The 15,172-nt window shown below is 33.4% G+C and overlaps 2 protein-coding genes and 1 long non-coding RNA gene across 5 annotated transcripts; 1 reads left to right on the forward strand and 2 right to left on the reverse strand.

The window, feature by feature from the left end:
* Positions 1–369: 369 nt before the first annotated feature.
* On the reverse strand, positions 370–1,392 carry LOC123892226 (transmembrane emp24 domain-containing protein p24beta3-like). Its single transcript, XM_045942037.1, has 3 exons — positions 1,174–1,392; positions 759–945; positions 370–506 (listed from the first exon to the last, which is right to left on the reverse strand). The coding sequence occupies exons 1-3, from the start codon at positions 1,390–1,392 to the stop codon at positions 370–372; spliced, it is 543 nt and encodes a 180-aa protein (XP_045797993.1).
* Positions 1,393–3,691: 2,299 nt separating this feature from the next.
* On the reverse strand, positions 3,692–9,981 carry LOC123889910 (heat stress transcription factor A-6b-like). Of its 3 annotated transcripts, none has more exons than XM_045939425.1 (5): positions 9,587–9,960; positions 8,483–8,628; positions 4,908–5,433; positions 4,159–4,221; positions 3,692–4,023 (listed from the first exon to the last, which is right to left on the reverse strand). In XM_045939425.1, the coding sequence occupies exons 1-4, from the start codon at positions 9,774–9,776 to the stop codon at positions 4,181–4,183; spliced, it is 903 nt and encodes a 300-aa protein (XP_045795381.1). In that variant the 5' UTR covers positions 9,777–9,960; the 3' UTR covers positions 3,692–4,023; positions 4,159–4,180. The 3 variants fall into 3 exon arrangements, with proteins under 3 accessions (XP_045795381.1, XP_045795382.1, XP_045795380.1); XM_045939426.1 differs by having other exon boundaries at positions 4,159–4,225; positions 9,587–9,868; XM_045939424.1 differs by having other exon boundaries at positions 4,159–5,433; positions 9,587–9,981.
* On the forward strand, positions 3,910–8,021 carry LOC123889911. The gene is made up of 2 exons (XR_006802670.1): positions 3,910–4,037; positions 5,768–8,021. It is a non-coding gene; the product is annotated as an uncharacterized LOC123889911 (long non-coding RNA).
* Positions 9,982–15,172: the final 5,191 nt, after the last annotated feature.

A 15,172-nucleotide genomic window follows, 5' to 3' on the forward strand; every position in this document is an offset into this window, starting at 1 on the left:
CATAAGAACTCAAATACAGAAATTTGATCATATTTGGATAAATTACAAATATGTAACAAAATGATGAATAGAAAACTACTAAATGTGTGTTTGAAAAGTATATACGATTGACACGGTAATACATTGTGTCGAATACAATGTTAGAAATTGCGTGTCCAAATAACACAACGGTAATACATTTGAAGCCTACACGCGGTTATAAGCAAATGATTTGCTGAAGAGACGACGAATGTATACCACTTGCAATATACTTGTAGTAACGAATAAAATATACTCCAATAGTGTATAAATTACAACACGTTTTCTGGTGCTCTCATTTGCTGCAATTACAAAAATTTGATACATACATCAAATTAAAAGATATGAATTTCAATTACTAGTGAGGAAGAACAACTTACTATTTCGATGTCTAGCATCGCGTGCTTTCAAGTACTTTTGTTCTGTTATAATAGATTCTAATGCTTCTCTCAACTCAGCAATCTTCACATGAATTGGATCCAAATGCTCTGAAGAATTCAAAAGTAAAAATGAGTCAATTTTGTCTTTTCTTGTCCGTCTCTAAATTTTTGTAAGTTATTTCAACTTTTCTCGATGAAATTGCTAGTAGAGATCCGATTAAAAAGAAAATTCGAAGCGAAAACAGTTTCACCTACTAGTCTCTAACCTCTAACATTAATTAGTATGAGCTATTAATATCCAATCATGCAAATTTAATTTAATTCAAATCTCCTTAATCACATAAATCATCATAAACTTACCATCTTTAGCTAAGTCATGTTCATTTGGAATGTGACCAACATGAAGATAAAAGGAGACAGTTTCTGGTGTAGTAATAGGATTGTGGAAGCAAAATTTGTAAATTCCACTTTTTGTGGCTTTCAACTCAAACTTGTCCCCTGATGTTCCCTTCAAAGAATGCACCACATTTCCTTCCGGAGATGTCACCTATAGATCATCATGCATTAATATTACTACCATATTTTTGTTACCGATAATCAAGACACGATAGTACCAACTTATAGAATAGATCCTATTGTATGATCTTATAGAACATATCCTATTTAAATAAGGTCGTGAACATGCTTTCATTTAAAAATTTAATCGCGAATTAACAATATTGATGAGAGATATAAAAATCGCAAAAAATAATAATTAACAATTGTTATATCTTACAGTGAAATCAATTCCAGGATGATCTGAACTCCAAAATATATCATGATCCATGACTACAAAGTTTCCTGAAACTGTATCACCATCATGTAGAACATTTTCTGATAGACATTCGACATCGTGTAAAGTAATTGAAAGAGCGAATGCGTGATAGATTATGGTACCTAACAAAATTATCACAATAGTGCAAATCTTTGAAAGCCAATCCATTAATTTTTCCATTTTGTTTATTATGATTGTTAACTAATGACCGATTATTTCTCTATTAAGTTGTGGCTTAAACTAACTTAGATCTCTTTCTTGTAAGAATGCCAATAATTTTAGTCAAGTGAGAACTTTTAACGGCTTTAAATCTGGTTTAACAGGTCATTATTACTAAAGTCACGCTTAATTTATAGTGGGTGTTTGTTACTTACTTGAAGATATATCAACAGTTTATATGTAACACAAAAAAATAAAGGGTGCCTTTGATTCGGAAAATAGCAAGGACCGGACAGAACAGTACAAGACAGAACAAGATAATACAAGATAAGACAAAACTGTACCGGAGAGATATAAGATGATAATATCTTTATATTCGAAAATAAAATAGGTATTTTTGTATTTTTTTATAGTTGTATTGTGAACAAAAAGTTGTCATGTGGTTCAGTTAGGGACAAAAAATCTTATTTTTGTCCTGTCTCTTGCTACCTAATTTGTTCAGTCCAATAATCAGTTTCTAATCAAACAGGGTACAACAAAAGTTGTTCAGTCCCCTGTTTTTAGCAGATCAAACAAACCCAAAGTTTATTTATAAATCTTAATAACAAAGTACTTTTTAAATGTTGCTGGAGGAGAAAATTAGTTTTATAATTTGTAAATCAAATCCAAGAATAAAAAGTTTATGCTATCGTGAGTTTTTTAACAAGAATGTTTTCTTCTGACGGAATTAATGCTTAATCATGAATATGTGATATTGCATTACTAGTATAATTTAATAGATAAACTTATATAAAAAGATTAATTTTTATGTAGTGACGCTGTAAATATTCTACTAGAGATGAATGACTTATTATTTTGAATTTGTGAATTCAAAGTGTTGATCCTTAATGAGACATTGTTGTAAAAAATTAGATAATGTGGTTCTAAAGTTTCTGTATTTGGGAATTTAGTTTTAAAGGACCACAAACATAGTTTTGCATTTAAACTCAAGGAGCAATTACAAAGGTATTACATTTACTTCTCTTCAAAGGAATTAGCGGGACTCAAATCCAAAACCTTATGAATCAAAATTTATATTTTTACCACGATACCAAATTCTTGAAATTTGCTACGCATTTTTTTTAGAAAACCAAATTGACAACTTCGCATGGTCGTGGTCGTTGATATGATTCGTGGCTCCTATATGGTTAATTTAATTAGGACCATTCTCTGGCCCATAAGTTTAGTATCAATGAATAAAGATGTTTTCTCTCCCCACCCCCCGTGATTTTTTTATACCCCTGAATTTTTAATTTTACCCTTGCAAAAAACTTCGGTTTATAGAAACCGAAGTTTTTTTTGCCTTGAAAACCGAAATTTACTCTGAATTTGTACTAGAAAAAATTCGGTTTCTGCGAACCGAAGTTTTTTGCAAGGGCAAAATCGGAATATTGGGGGGTATAAAAGAATCACGGGGGGTGGGGAGAGAAAACATCATGGATAAATAATATGGGCCCGTCAACCAAGGCGAGGTTCCATTGAAGCCTGCTTTACACACCTGATTTTTGCTACTACACCTTTTTGTGGCTATTTAAATTATACAGTAAACATTCATTTTAAACATCCATTAAAATCCGATTATTTTTTTTGAAGAAGCTAAATTAGCACACTCAAATTGGCACCAGAGAGAATCGAACCTCAGACCTATTTTTGAAGAAGCTAAAGATCGTCTGATCTTGATTGGACAGTTCAGATACACAGACTGCATACGATCATACTACACTAAATCCAAATCCTATTATTAAGAAAGACATTATACTCCCTCCGTCCCAAATTGAGTGACTCAGTTGACTGTTTCACGCAATCACACATGTCAATGCATAATTTTAACGATTAATATTTTTAATTGTATGATAGTAAAAATTATAAATCGTTCGATATCTAATCCTTTGTAAATCTCACAGTTTTGGTACCTCCGAGATCTAACAATCATTAGGTGTAACACAAGAACTTTTCAAGAGATCAGTCAACATATATCCAACTCTCGATTAAATTTTGACATCAAATAATCGTCCGAAATTATAAATGTGAGATCTAATATCTATTGAGAAAAAGAAAAAGAACTTTTCGTTTCCAATGATTTTTTTTTCCTCCAATCACATCGGACCAATCAGTGAGAAACATAATAAAATGATTTAACAATTTTTGTATTCTCTCTATTATGAACCACTCATTGATTATCATTATAACTATTCTTCTCATAGAAAAGGAGTGAAAGCAACTATTAATTTAACTATTTTCTCTCCACTCTAATTCAATCCACTCATTCTCAAGACATTTATTTGTCCCCCAAATAATTAATTTTTTATTGATTTTCCAAATGAGAAAGGAATCTTGAACACATGAAGATACCTAACCAAACACTACTATTACATATGTTATGTAACATCATGAAATCCGTTCTGTCACACACACACACACATATTTTTTGTTCTTTGTTTTTCTTCTTGACCACATATGACAAAGTGTACAACAATTGTAAAGTGTTAAAAGGGAAGAAAAATATCAAACCGACAAGGTTAACCACCAACAGGATCTTCACTCAAAAAGCAAATTCAGTTATGATTCTTGATCATCAGCTACTTCGTACCATTCTACATCTTCTGAACCAATCTACATTTGTTAAGGTAACATTATTATTAAACAACAATAAGAGACAAAGACACCATATCTTTGTTGATATGATGCATTTATTACATTTTTTTCCTCTTATAATTGAAATGACATTGAATTAACAAAATACTGAACCTTGAGTTAATAATCATCTCTATCAACTATCAGAGGTTCTTGTCCAATCAACTGCTGCAAAACCTACCTAATCAATAAGAGACAAACATGAGAAATTGAAATTTTAGTGCTTGTATGGTATCATGGTGATTTTGACAAAATCAAGATTTTGTGATTTTGTATGATTCACTGTGACACCGAACATACACTTAACCTGTGACTATAAAAGGACATAGATTATAAAGTTAGAAACTCCAAAATTTAAATGGTTTCCACATATATTTTTGCTTGGTGTTTTACTGTCACACCAAGTTGCCAACCAAGATCACACCAGTAGAAATTTGTTATTTAGTCCCCGATTCTGAGTCTGAAATATTTCGAATCTTGATCACTTCACCATATGCAGAAAGTTAATCTTGATTCAGTATAATACATGTTTGGATTGACAGTGAATTTAACATAATCACGTGTGTCATTGTAATTTTAACAAAATTGCAGTGTCATCGTGATTTCAGCAAAACCAGTGTGTATCCAAACATGCGTAACTCATTTAGGACTTGAACCCAAGTAACCAAAACGATTAGCCAACACATTAACACGATCTTCACCATCAACATCATCATCATCATCATCTCCTTGAGATGTTAGAATATCTAATTCATTCTCAAATTTCTCACTAAAAAGTTCTTCCCAAAACTCTTCATCAAGTTCTTTATTCAATTTCTCATTAGTCTCAAATACATCAATCTCTTCCTCATATTCTCTCTTACCTCTTCCAAGACCCTGCATTTCCATAGCAAGAACCTCCAACTCAGACACTTCAAATCCATATTTAACATCATTGCTTGATTCTCCATACTCAATTGGCCTTCTCCTCTTCTTAGTAATAGCTTCTTCAATCTCCTTTCTCTTTTCCTTATGTTGAAGTAATTGCTGAATAAAAGCTGGATTCTTCATAGCTCTAGCTAAAAAAGCCATCATTTGTTGCTGCTTAATTTCGGTTCCGCGCAACCTTTCCTCCATTGCTTGAAGTAATGATCTTGTGTTCTGTTGTTGCTGTCTAAGCTTCACAAGTTCCATCATTAACACTTGTTTGTCACGTCTCAAATGATCGATTTCTTCATCTAATCCAAAACGACCAACTTCAACACAATGACCTTGTGAATGTGTTTGTGAAGTACTAGGTTGTGATGAAGTTTGTCTCCTTCTCTTAATGTTTGATAAAAGATGTTTATAACCTCTCAAAAATCCTTCATTTGCAAACTCCCATTTATCAGGATCAATTTTTCTAAAACCCTGTTAAAAAAATTTAAGTCCCACATCGAATATTAATACAAAAAACTCAACAGATATGATATAAATCTATGAAGTATGGACACTCCTCAAACTAAATGTGTTCGAAACTGATTAGACACTGACGTCTGACACTAAATTATATCATTTACTCAAATTATTATCCATATTAACGTGTCCGTGTCTTAGTCGATTTTGTATGTGCTTGATATATAAATCAAGGAATTGTTCAATTGCTTCAACTATAGGGAATGGTATAATTGTAATATTATGATTCTAGCATCAACTTGATGCATGAATGAATGTGACTACTAACTTATAAAATCAAATGGAGCAGGTAGGAGGAGAAATCCAGAAACCAAAAAACAAAACAAGATGCGTGACATTAAAATATTCATATATTGTCAATTACTGAGCTGCAAGTTGCAGGGTGTTTGTGCCTATTCCAACATCATATTAGTGGTTTGGTGCTTCTCTGTGCAAGACTGGTTTATAGGTTCAAGACTTATGTGATTGTTCTATGTAAAAGTTTATGAAAGAGTGGACTTCGTGTTGAGAATGTCTCCATTGTGAATGTATTGCTTTTTGGTCTCAGTTTGCATCACTTCATACTAGATGGTCTTTATTTTTCTTGTGAACCATTTAAAGCTCTCAAATTATTTGTTGCTGCTACACTACAAAAGAGTTCTTGGTACAGTTCAAGCTTGTCCTTCAACCATAGAAAATGTTATGGAATAGATGTTTTTGAAACAGTCCCACCATTGTTATGTGTTCTGGATATTGTGATTCACTTGTGCCACCAAGGATTGAATATAACAGCTATGATATGGTAGATTGGGCTGATACGTTTCTGATTTCATCTGAGGCTACTCATTTGGTTCCTACCTCTCTTTGATTTTCATGATGTCTGTTGCTGCATTTTATGTCACTTTTGGAGGTTCAAAAATGGATACAGGTTTTAGTCTAATTGGAAGGTCACTTGCTACAGAATATGGAAGGTGTTATGAGGCTAGTTGCGCAGATTTTATGTTACTTGCTTGGGGTCTATGGTTTACATGACTGTATTACAAGCCAATATTCAATGCTTTGTTTGTCTTTAGTTTTGTAATTCAAACTCAAATTGGTGAATTTCCCGATGTTGAGTTTGAGGGAGACTGTTAAGAATATTGATTGTTAGCCAAAGCTCCCTTTAGTTAGTTACATTTACCATTAGGTGATTAGTTTGTTAGAGTTGATTAATAGTTGGTTAATCTCCAAATAGCTCTATATAAGAGCTACTATTGTACCAAACTCATTATCTTTTATCAAAATGAAATCTTACAATTTCTATTCTCTCTCAAGCTTTCTAAGCTCTTATCGTAATGGTTGATGAGGTTTGCAAATTCATACCTTTGGAAGCATGCTTGTGTGTTTTGTTGGAATCATGGTTAGTTGTTATTGCTGCCTCAATTGTGAGTTTAAATGAATGCTCAAAATCAATGAATTGGTGTAGACTTTGTTGCAAATGAAGTAAAATCACAGTTTCTTGTGGATTTCCATTTCATAGTTGATCCTTTATCCACTATGTTCTACTGCAACAATATCCTGTATGCTATTTGTGGCTTCTGGTACTACTACCCTTGCTAGAATAATATCATTGCTAGAATTAATTGGTACTTCACACTATTGTCAATTACTGAGCTGCAAGTTGCAGGGTGTTTGTGCCTATTCCAACATCATATTAGTGGTTTGGTGCTTCTCTGTGCAAGACTGGTTTATAGGTTCAAGACTTATGTGATTGTTCTATGTAAAAGTTTATGAAAGAGTGGACTTCGTGTTGAGAATGTCTCCATTGTGAATGTATTGCTTTTTGGTCTCAGTTTGCATCACTTCATACTAGATGGTCTTTATTTTTCTTGTGAACCATTTAAAGCTCTCAAATTATTTGTTGCTGCTACACTACAGAAGAGTTCTTGGTACAGTTCAAGCTTGTCCTTCAACCATAGAAAATGTTATGGAATAGATGTTTTTGAAACAGTCCCACCATTGTTATGTGTTCTGGATATTGTGATTCACTTGTGCCACCAAGGATTGAATATAACAGCTATGATATGGTAGATTGGGCTGATACGTTTCTGATTTCATCTGAGGCTACTCATTTGGTTCCTACCTCTCTTTGATTTTCATGATGTCTGTTGCTGCATTTTATGTCACTTTTGGAGGTTCAAAAATGGATACAGGTTTTAGTCTAATTGGAAGGTCACTTGCTACAGAATATGGAAGGTGTTATGAGGCTAGTTGCGCAGATTTTATGTTACTTGCTTGGGGTCTATGGTTTACATGACTGTATTACAAGCCAATATTCAATGCTTTGTTTGTCTTTAGTTTTGTAATTCAAACTCAAATTGGTGAATTTCCCGATGTTGAGTTTGAGGGAGACTGTTAAGAATATTGATTGTTAGCCAAAGCTCCCTTTAGTTAGTTACATTTACCATTAGGTGATTAGTTTGTTAGAGTTGATTAATAGTTGGTTAATCTCCAAATAGCTCTATATAAGAGCTACTATTGTACCAAACTCATTATCTTTTATCAAAATGAAATCTTACAATTTCTATTCTCTCTCAAGCTTTCTAAGCTCTTATCGTAAATCTTCTCTTTTTTATCAACAACTTCAAAATCTTAACACAATGGGTCGCTATCACTATTACAGGCCCACATCCCTCAGAAATGAATAAGATTATCCAAAACATCATTTAAATTATTATTTTTGGTATTAATCATCATTTAATTTTTTTGGGTTTATAGAATTCTTAATTTTCTTTTGAATTTGTAATGTCCCTTTTTTAAGTTTCCAATTCTACTCTTAATTTTTATTTTTATTTTGAAGAAGAATTCTACTCTTTATAATTGCTATACATAGAGAATACAGTATGAATTATTTGACTTTTTTTTTCAATTTTACTCAATAAAAATTAATTTTACAACTATTATTTTTCTAACAATTATCCTTCACATGGGTTTATTATTTTACCATTTTGGGAAATTAAAAAAGGAAATGAACTTTGTGACTTACATAACGTTCATCTGTACCATCAAATATCCCAGCACCTGCGGAGGCAAAGCTAACACCATTGATGAAGGATACATTTTTCTCATTTTTGTTGGCCTTTGATGTTAAAAAGAGGTAAGGTGGTGAAGTTGCCAAACCCAATTTCTCACCTGCAATCATACATTTCATTTAAGACAAACAAAAATAAATGACTTGGAAACTCTATGGAAACTCTATTCTTGTCACCACACGTGTATAATATTTTACTAGTGTGTGCATCAACATAAAAGCCAAAAGACAATAATGATATTAACATTTGAATTGGATGTATATGTATCATGTATGTACTAATTTCCACATTAATTATAGGGAAGTAAAAAATAATTCACCACTAAAATTTATATACTTGTAAGGTCTCGATTTTAGGATGAATTAATATGTATGTCAAAATATCACGATCACTATTGTACATAAAAATAATGTTGGAGAAGTAATATTTTCTACCATTCTTGTTTTGTTTTTGGCCATAACCATATAATAGTATTTTTTTTTTTTCGTTGTTAGTTCACCAAATCAACTCAATCACATGAGTTTCTTGGAAGAAAAAGCTTAGAATTGAAAAGAAATATACTTTGGCCACCAAAAATATCTATCCAACAGACTACTAATTGGAGATTACTAACATACATAGTTCTAATTAGTGTTATTAAAGTAACTGATTGTTAGTTGGTTCAGTGGTAATTGACGCTGGACTTAGTAGGGGAACCACGGTTCGATCTCCCACAACTGCGATCGAAAGGGGCTTGATGCCAAAACTGACCACCAAACCAGATTAGGAGGCCCAGTGGACCGGATACTGATGGTGAAAACAAAAAAAAATGTTCATTAAAATGAGTTGATTAATTAGCAAGTTAATTATAATTTGTTATGTTTTCAAAATTAGGCATAACATATTCTCCCATTTGGAAAATAAAGAGGAAATAATGAGACCATAGAAATTAGAAAATAAGATTTGATGATTTTGGAATTTCCATAATAACAAAATATTTATCATCAAAGATATCATTAGTAGTATCTAACAATATATTTGAAGAGCCAAATAAGATAATTGAATATTGAATCACATACCAATAAAATCTGCAGCATTTTTGCCGTTGCTAAATCTCCCAGTTGGTTTATGATCAAGAAAATCAATACCATAATGACGATGATTAGCCTTAGCAATAGAAAGAGTCAAGTAATTGTTGTTTCCAACATCTACAAGTGAATCTCCAAAATACATAAACAGCAGGAACCATTTGAGACATTGAAAAACCATAGCTTAAAATAAATACAAAAGAATACACAAAGAAAGCTTTGAAACCCATCTTGGAATAATATTACTACTATGTATGTGATTGCTTAATATTGAACTTGTTTTTGGTTTTAAAGCAATTCTAAAAATTTATCAATGAATGGTACACGTCAATTTACGCGTGAAAAGTAGAGAGATTTGATCGAATGGTTAGTGAAGCAAAGTGCACTCTTTAGAATATATTCTCCACCCACTTATAGTTGATATTTTATTTTTGTTATAATTTTTTTCTAACATAACTTAGATCTGTTATCCCGTAAGTATATCTTAATTGATAGAGACAATGGATATAAAATACAGAGATTGGGGTTCGAACTTTGATATTCTCACTATTCATCGAGTTAGTAATGAGATATTTGAGATAAACTACTTGACCAAAAAGAAACTTAGATCTTTTAAATTGGCTATAAAACTATTCATCGAGTTAGTAATGAGATATTTGAAAAAAAATTATTAGAGTCAACTCATTATAGTCGAGTTATATTTTTAGAGAAGAGATATGTTGTCAACTCTCTGAATATCCGGTTAATATAATTGATAAAAAAAAAAAAAAATCATGTTAATATTCTATGTTGACAAATGTTGTCATTGTCAAAAGTAAAATTCTTAAGATGGGCTTTGGAGCTAAATTGCAATGATCCAACTAGGACATCCTAATCTCTAATCTTTTAACATTTGTAAGCTTTATGATTTTAATTTTTTATGTAGCTGATAATCACGTGACATCCATATACAATAAATTAGTTGAATGAAAGCGAAAGCATTCAATATACACAAAAGTGTACTAGTATCTCAAATCTTCTATTCTTTATAGTTTGGTTTAATATATGTTTGTAAGCACATGAGGCTGACACATCAAAATCCTATGCAGGGTATATCCCACTAATAAAAGCTACATTAAGCGCAAAGAAAGCTTTTATACGTGTACTAAATAGATTATTTTGATCTCCATGAGTTTAGCTCAGTTGATTGGAACATTGCATTATATATATAGAGATCGAAATTCAAATTTCAAACATTCCATTTTTCTATTTTAAAGTATAATTTTTAGTCACTAGATTACTTAATAAAAAAAATTATTTTGTGTACAAATGCGGGAATTAATTAATTAAGTGTTTGAGACGGGTAGAATCATGTAAATGAACGTATTGAGGATGTGTAGGAAAAGCGACCGCACAGAGTCCTAAATTTTAAGGCACCAAAATAATTATTTTTCTTAGGTTAAAGTAAAAGACTTTACTTTGAGTCTGGTAAAGAGTCTTTCAAGAGAGTTAGAGAGAGCAATAGACTCAAAAGATTTGAGCAATAAAACACATGCAAAGATGTTTTTGGAATTTTGTTTATACTATTGAAAAACTTAGGTCATTTTCTAATGACAATTTGAAATTATCTAGCATAAATTTTTTTTGAAGGAATCTAGCATAAATCTGTAATAATTAACAATTTAGAGATCGATATATTATATGAAATTAGAACACACTTACTTGAATAATCATAATCACAAACCATTGTTACCGGAAGCGCACCAATATCGAAAACATCGATATACTAGACAAGGTCTTCCTCTGCCTATCACATGCTCCAGTCTTTGAGATCTTTGATGGGGAAGACAACAAATGAGCTTACTGTGTTTGTACGTGATGGCAAAGGGGACCTAGCCAATCTTATATAAGATCACAACCCTAGTACCACCCATCATGGACTCTAGAGTTGGGCCTACACTTTGTTTCTACACAAATCAGAATTAGTGTTCAAGCCCATTATTACTGATCACAATTATCGGGCTTAAGCATCATCAAATGGATCACAACAACATCAACCCGTTTTTATTAAAACCAAAACTTACAATTGATTGCAGCCCACATAATATTGGAAAATATTCTAACATTCTCCCACTTGGGCAAAATCAATTGTATATTTTTAATTTGAGAAAACATTTTGAAAACGACTCTCGGGTTGATAACATATTTTAATGTGGCCACAATGATCCCAAGATGCAACATCTAATTAAGACTCCATCCAACAAAAGTTAAATGATATCGAATCATGGCGGCAATTATATCGTTATTGATACAATACCTTCCATAGTTACAAATACCACCAAACTCCGTCGATTAGTCATTCGTGTAGAGTGTAGCGAGAAAATGATATGTTTGTGATCTCAACCATACTATCATTTTCTTCGTCAGTCCTCAATTTCTCTCAAATGCATTAAAGCCAGAGAAATTATATGGTCCATAAGATACCACAAGTCCAAGCTTCAAAAAAATGTTGACTACCGCGGTATAATGATCTAATCAACATCGAGCTCCAATATTTTAGACATAATTTCTCTCAAATGCCTCAAAGCCAGAGAAATTACACGGTTCTTAAGATACCATAATGCCTCAGCTCCAAAATAGTGTTGATCACCGGCTAAGTGATCCCGACAACACTGAGCTTATTTATTTATGTTTTCACATAATGCCTCAGCTCCAAAATAGTGTTGATCACCGGCATAGTGATCCCAACAACACTGAGCTATAATATTTATTTATATTGTTGGATATTTGAATTGGCTTAATTTTGCTAAAACAAATATACTAACAAGATGTTGGAAAACATGTTACAACATCATATTTATTCAAGGAAATCTCGCGCATTTATGAGAGCATCTGCTATATATGGAAATCCACTTAAAGAGCACGCTCAATGGAGATTTGATCTGATCAGGAGCTTTAAGGATAAGACAAACTTAATGAAATAGCTGGATGACTTATCCTATCATATAAAGTCCTTTAAACACTTTTGGAAAGTCTTGATATATCCTTAATGAAGATTGAAAAAGTATCAGATCACACTTTATGATTCTCAAGGAGCGTCTGAGCATTTGTGAAGTAAGAGGAGCGTGCTATTACACTATATATACGAAGACCAAGTTCAAGACTGAGTATTAGTTCACATATTGAGTCTTTGTTGAGTCTTTTATTGTTTGATTGTAATTCTTGCTTGTGGATTCTATAACACGAGTTAAGAAGTAAGTTTATTATTTTAAGGTGACTCCTAAGCTTTGAAGTACGGAGTTTACCGTGTGTGATTCACTTGAAGCTTTTAAGCAAAAGTGAAGTGTTGTCTTGGCAAGTTGTCGCCACATCATTCCCAACATTGTATAATCAACACAGGTTGTGTTGTGTGAGTGGAAGTGAGATGGGATCTCATGTCTAGGAGTTCCTAGGCAGAAGTTGCATGAGTAGTATCGAGGTTATAAGGCGTAAACCAGGGGTTTGCTGGAGGTCTTAGTGTAAGGCGTAAATCCTAGGGTTTGCTGGAGGTCTTAGTAACTAGAGCTATTAGTGGATTTCCTTCCTGGATTGGTATCCCCCAGAGTAGGCAGTTGGCTGAACTGGGTTAACAATTACTTGTGTCATTTATTTATTTTTCTGTCAGTTTTTATATGTTATATAAGATGTGCCAACAATAGAAAACAACATTGTTCACAAAGTAGTTGTTGGGACATCTTAGGCAACATCATTCTAGTGATACCAGAATTTCAATTGGCATCAGAGCGGGCACCCTGTTCTGTTATTTTGGGTGAGCTCCAGGGAGAGTACTTTCTGGTACAATGGATAAAGAAGGAGGGTCAGTGTCTAAACCCCCCTTACTGACAGGTCCTGAGAACTATGATTATTGGAAATCTAAAATGGAGGCTTTCATAAAATCAATTGACAGCAGGACATGGAAGGCTGTGTTACGTGGATGGGAACCACCAATGGTTCTTGACAAAGATGGCAATAAAACTAATGTCAAGAAGCCACATGATGAATGGACAAAAGATGAGGATGATCTAGCACTTGGCAACTCCAAAGCCTTGTATGCAATCTTCAATGGTGTGGATGCTAATATGTTTAGGCTTGTAAAGAGATGTGTTACTGCTAAGCATGCCTGGGAAATTCTGAGAAAAGCTCATGAAGGAACATCAAAAGTTAAGCTGTCTAAGCTCCAGATGCTCAAAACCAACTTTGAGAATCTCAGAATGAAGGAGGAAGAAACCATTCATGACTTTCAAATGAATGTGCTTGATTTTGCAAACTCATTTGATGCGCTTGGAAAACCTATCTCAGATGAGGAGTTAGTTGGAAAAATACTCAGATCTCTGCCTAAAAGATTTGATATGAAGGTAACAGCCATTGAGGAGGCTCACGATCTCTCCAGCCTGAACTTAGATGAACTCATAGGATCACTTCAGACCTATGAAATTGGCTTGAACAGGAGGAATGAAAAGAAAGATAAGAATCTAGCCTTTGCCTCAAAAAGCACTGCTGATGACTTACAAGTTGAATCTGAAAGTGAAGAAAGCTTAGCTGAGTCCATGGCTATGCTTGGGAGACAATTCAACAAGTTGATGAAGAAAGTAGATCAAAGGGCCAAGCCAAATGGTCGATTCAACAACAACAAACAATCCAGCTTTAAGAAGAAGACAAATGAAGATGAAAGAGGAGTTAGGTGCCATGAATGTGAAGGTTTTGGCCATATCAGACCTGAATGTCCAACCTTTCTAAAAAGGCAAAAGAAGAGTCTTGTGGCTTCATGGTCTGATACAGATTCAGAGGAGGAAGAATCTGCCAAATTTGTTAATGCTCTAACAGGGGTATGTGTATCTGACTCAGAATCATGTGATGAGGAGGTAACTTATGAGGAACTAGCTGCAACTTACAAAGATCTTCATAATAGAAGTATAGAAGTTTGTAAAGCATTGGAGAAACAAAAGAAGATCAATGGCAAACTACAAGCTGAAAGAAATGACTTACTCATGAACATTAATAATCTCAACATTAAGGTTGAAGATCAGAGTAGTCAAATTCGACAGTTGGAAATGGAGAAGTCTAACCTCCTGTGTAAAGTTGCTGAACAAGGTGAAGAAGTGACCAAGTTAAATGCTGACTTGGATCAAATCACAAAAGTGGCTAAAATGATGACCAAAGGTACTGATGCCTTTGAGGAAATGTTACAGAGACAAAACTATGGGAAACCTAAGCCCATTGGTTTTGAACATGAAAGAGTAAAGCAGCAGATGAAGTTCAACAATGCTACTGTACATACTCCAATCAGCAGTATGTTTGTGTTAGGAGGATTGTCGCGACATCTGATGGGACATCCTATGCCCAGGTTCTATAACTGGACATGCCATCATTGTGGTAGGAAAGGACACATTAGGCCCTTCTGCTATAGGCTGCACGGATATCCAAGGAGAGTTCATCAAGAAAGCTATACACCTGCTTTTCCTAATGTTACAACCAGAATGGAATGGAGAGAAAAGAAGAAGATCACGGGTCTAATAGCTCATACATCCTTGAGAGCTTCTTCAAGAGAAACTTGGTACT

The sequence above is a fragment of the Trifolium pratense genome, linkage group LG6 (assembly GCF_020283565.1).
Source record: "Trifolium pratense cultivar HEN17-A07 linkage group LG6, ARS_RC_1.1, whole genome shotgun sequence".
Taxonomy (NCBI): Eukaryota; Viridiplantae; Streptophyta; class Magnoliopsida; order Fabales; family Fabaceae; genus Trifolium; species Trifolium pratense.

Coding starts and splice junctions, on each gene's coding strand:
- LOC123892226 (XM_045942037.1), bottom strand. CDS start 1,392: ATGGAAAAATTAATGGATTGGCTTTCAAAGATTTGCACTATTGTGATA. Junction 946..1,173: donor ATCCTGGAATTGATTTCACT/GTAAGATATAAC, acceptor GATGATCTATAG/GTGACATCTCCGGAAGGAAA. Junction 507..758: donor ACATGACTTAGCTAAAGATG/GTAAGTTTATGA, acceptor TGAATTCTTCAG/AGCATTTGGATCCAATTCAT.
- LOC123889910 (XM_045939424.1), bottom strand. CDS start 9,776: ATGGTTTTTCAATGTCTCAAATGGTTCCTGCTGTTTATGTATTTTGGA. Junction 8,629..9,586: donor AAATGCTGCAGATTTTATTG/GTATGTGATTCA, acceptor GTATGATTGCAG/GTGAGAAATTGGGTTTGGCA. Junction 5,434..8,482: donor ATGGTACAGATGAACGTTAT/GTAAGTCACAAA, acceptor TTTTTTTAACAG/GGTTTTAGAAAAATTGATCC.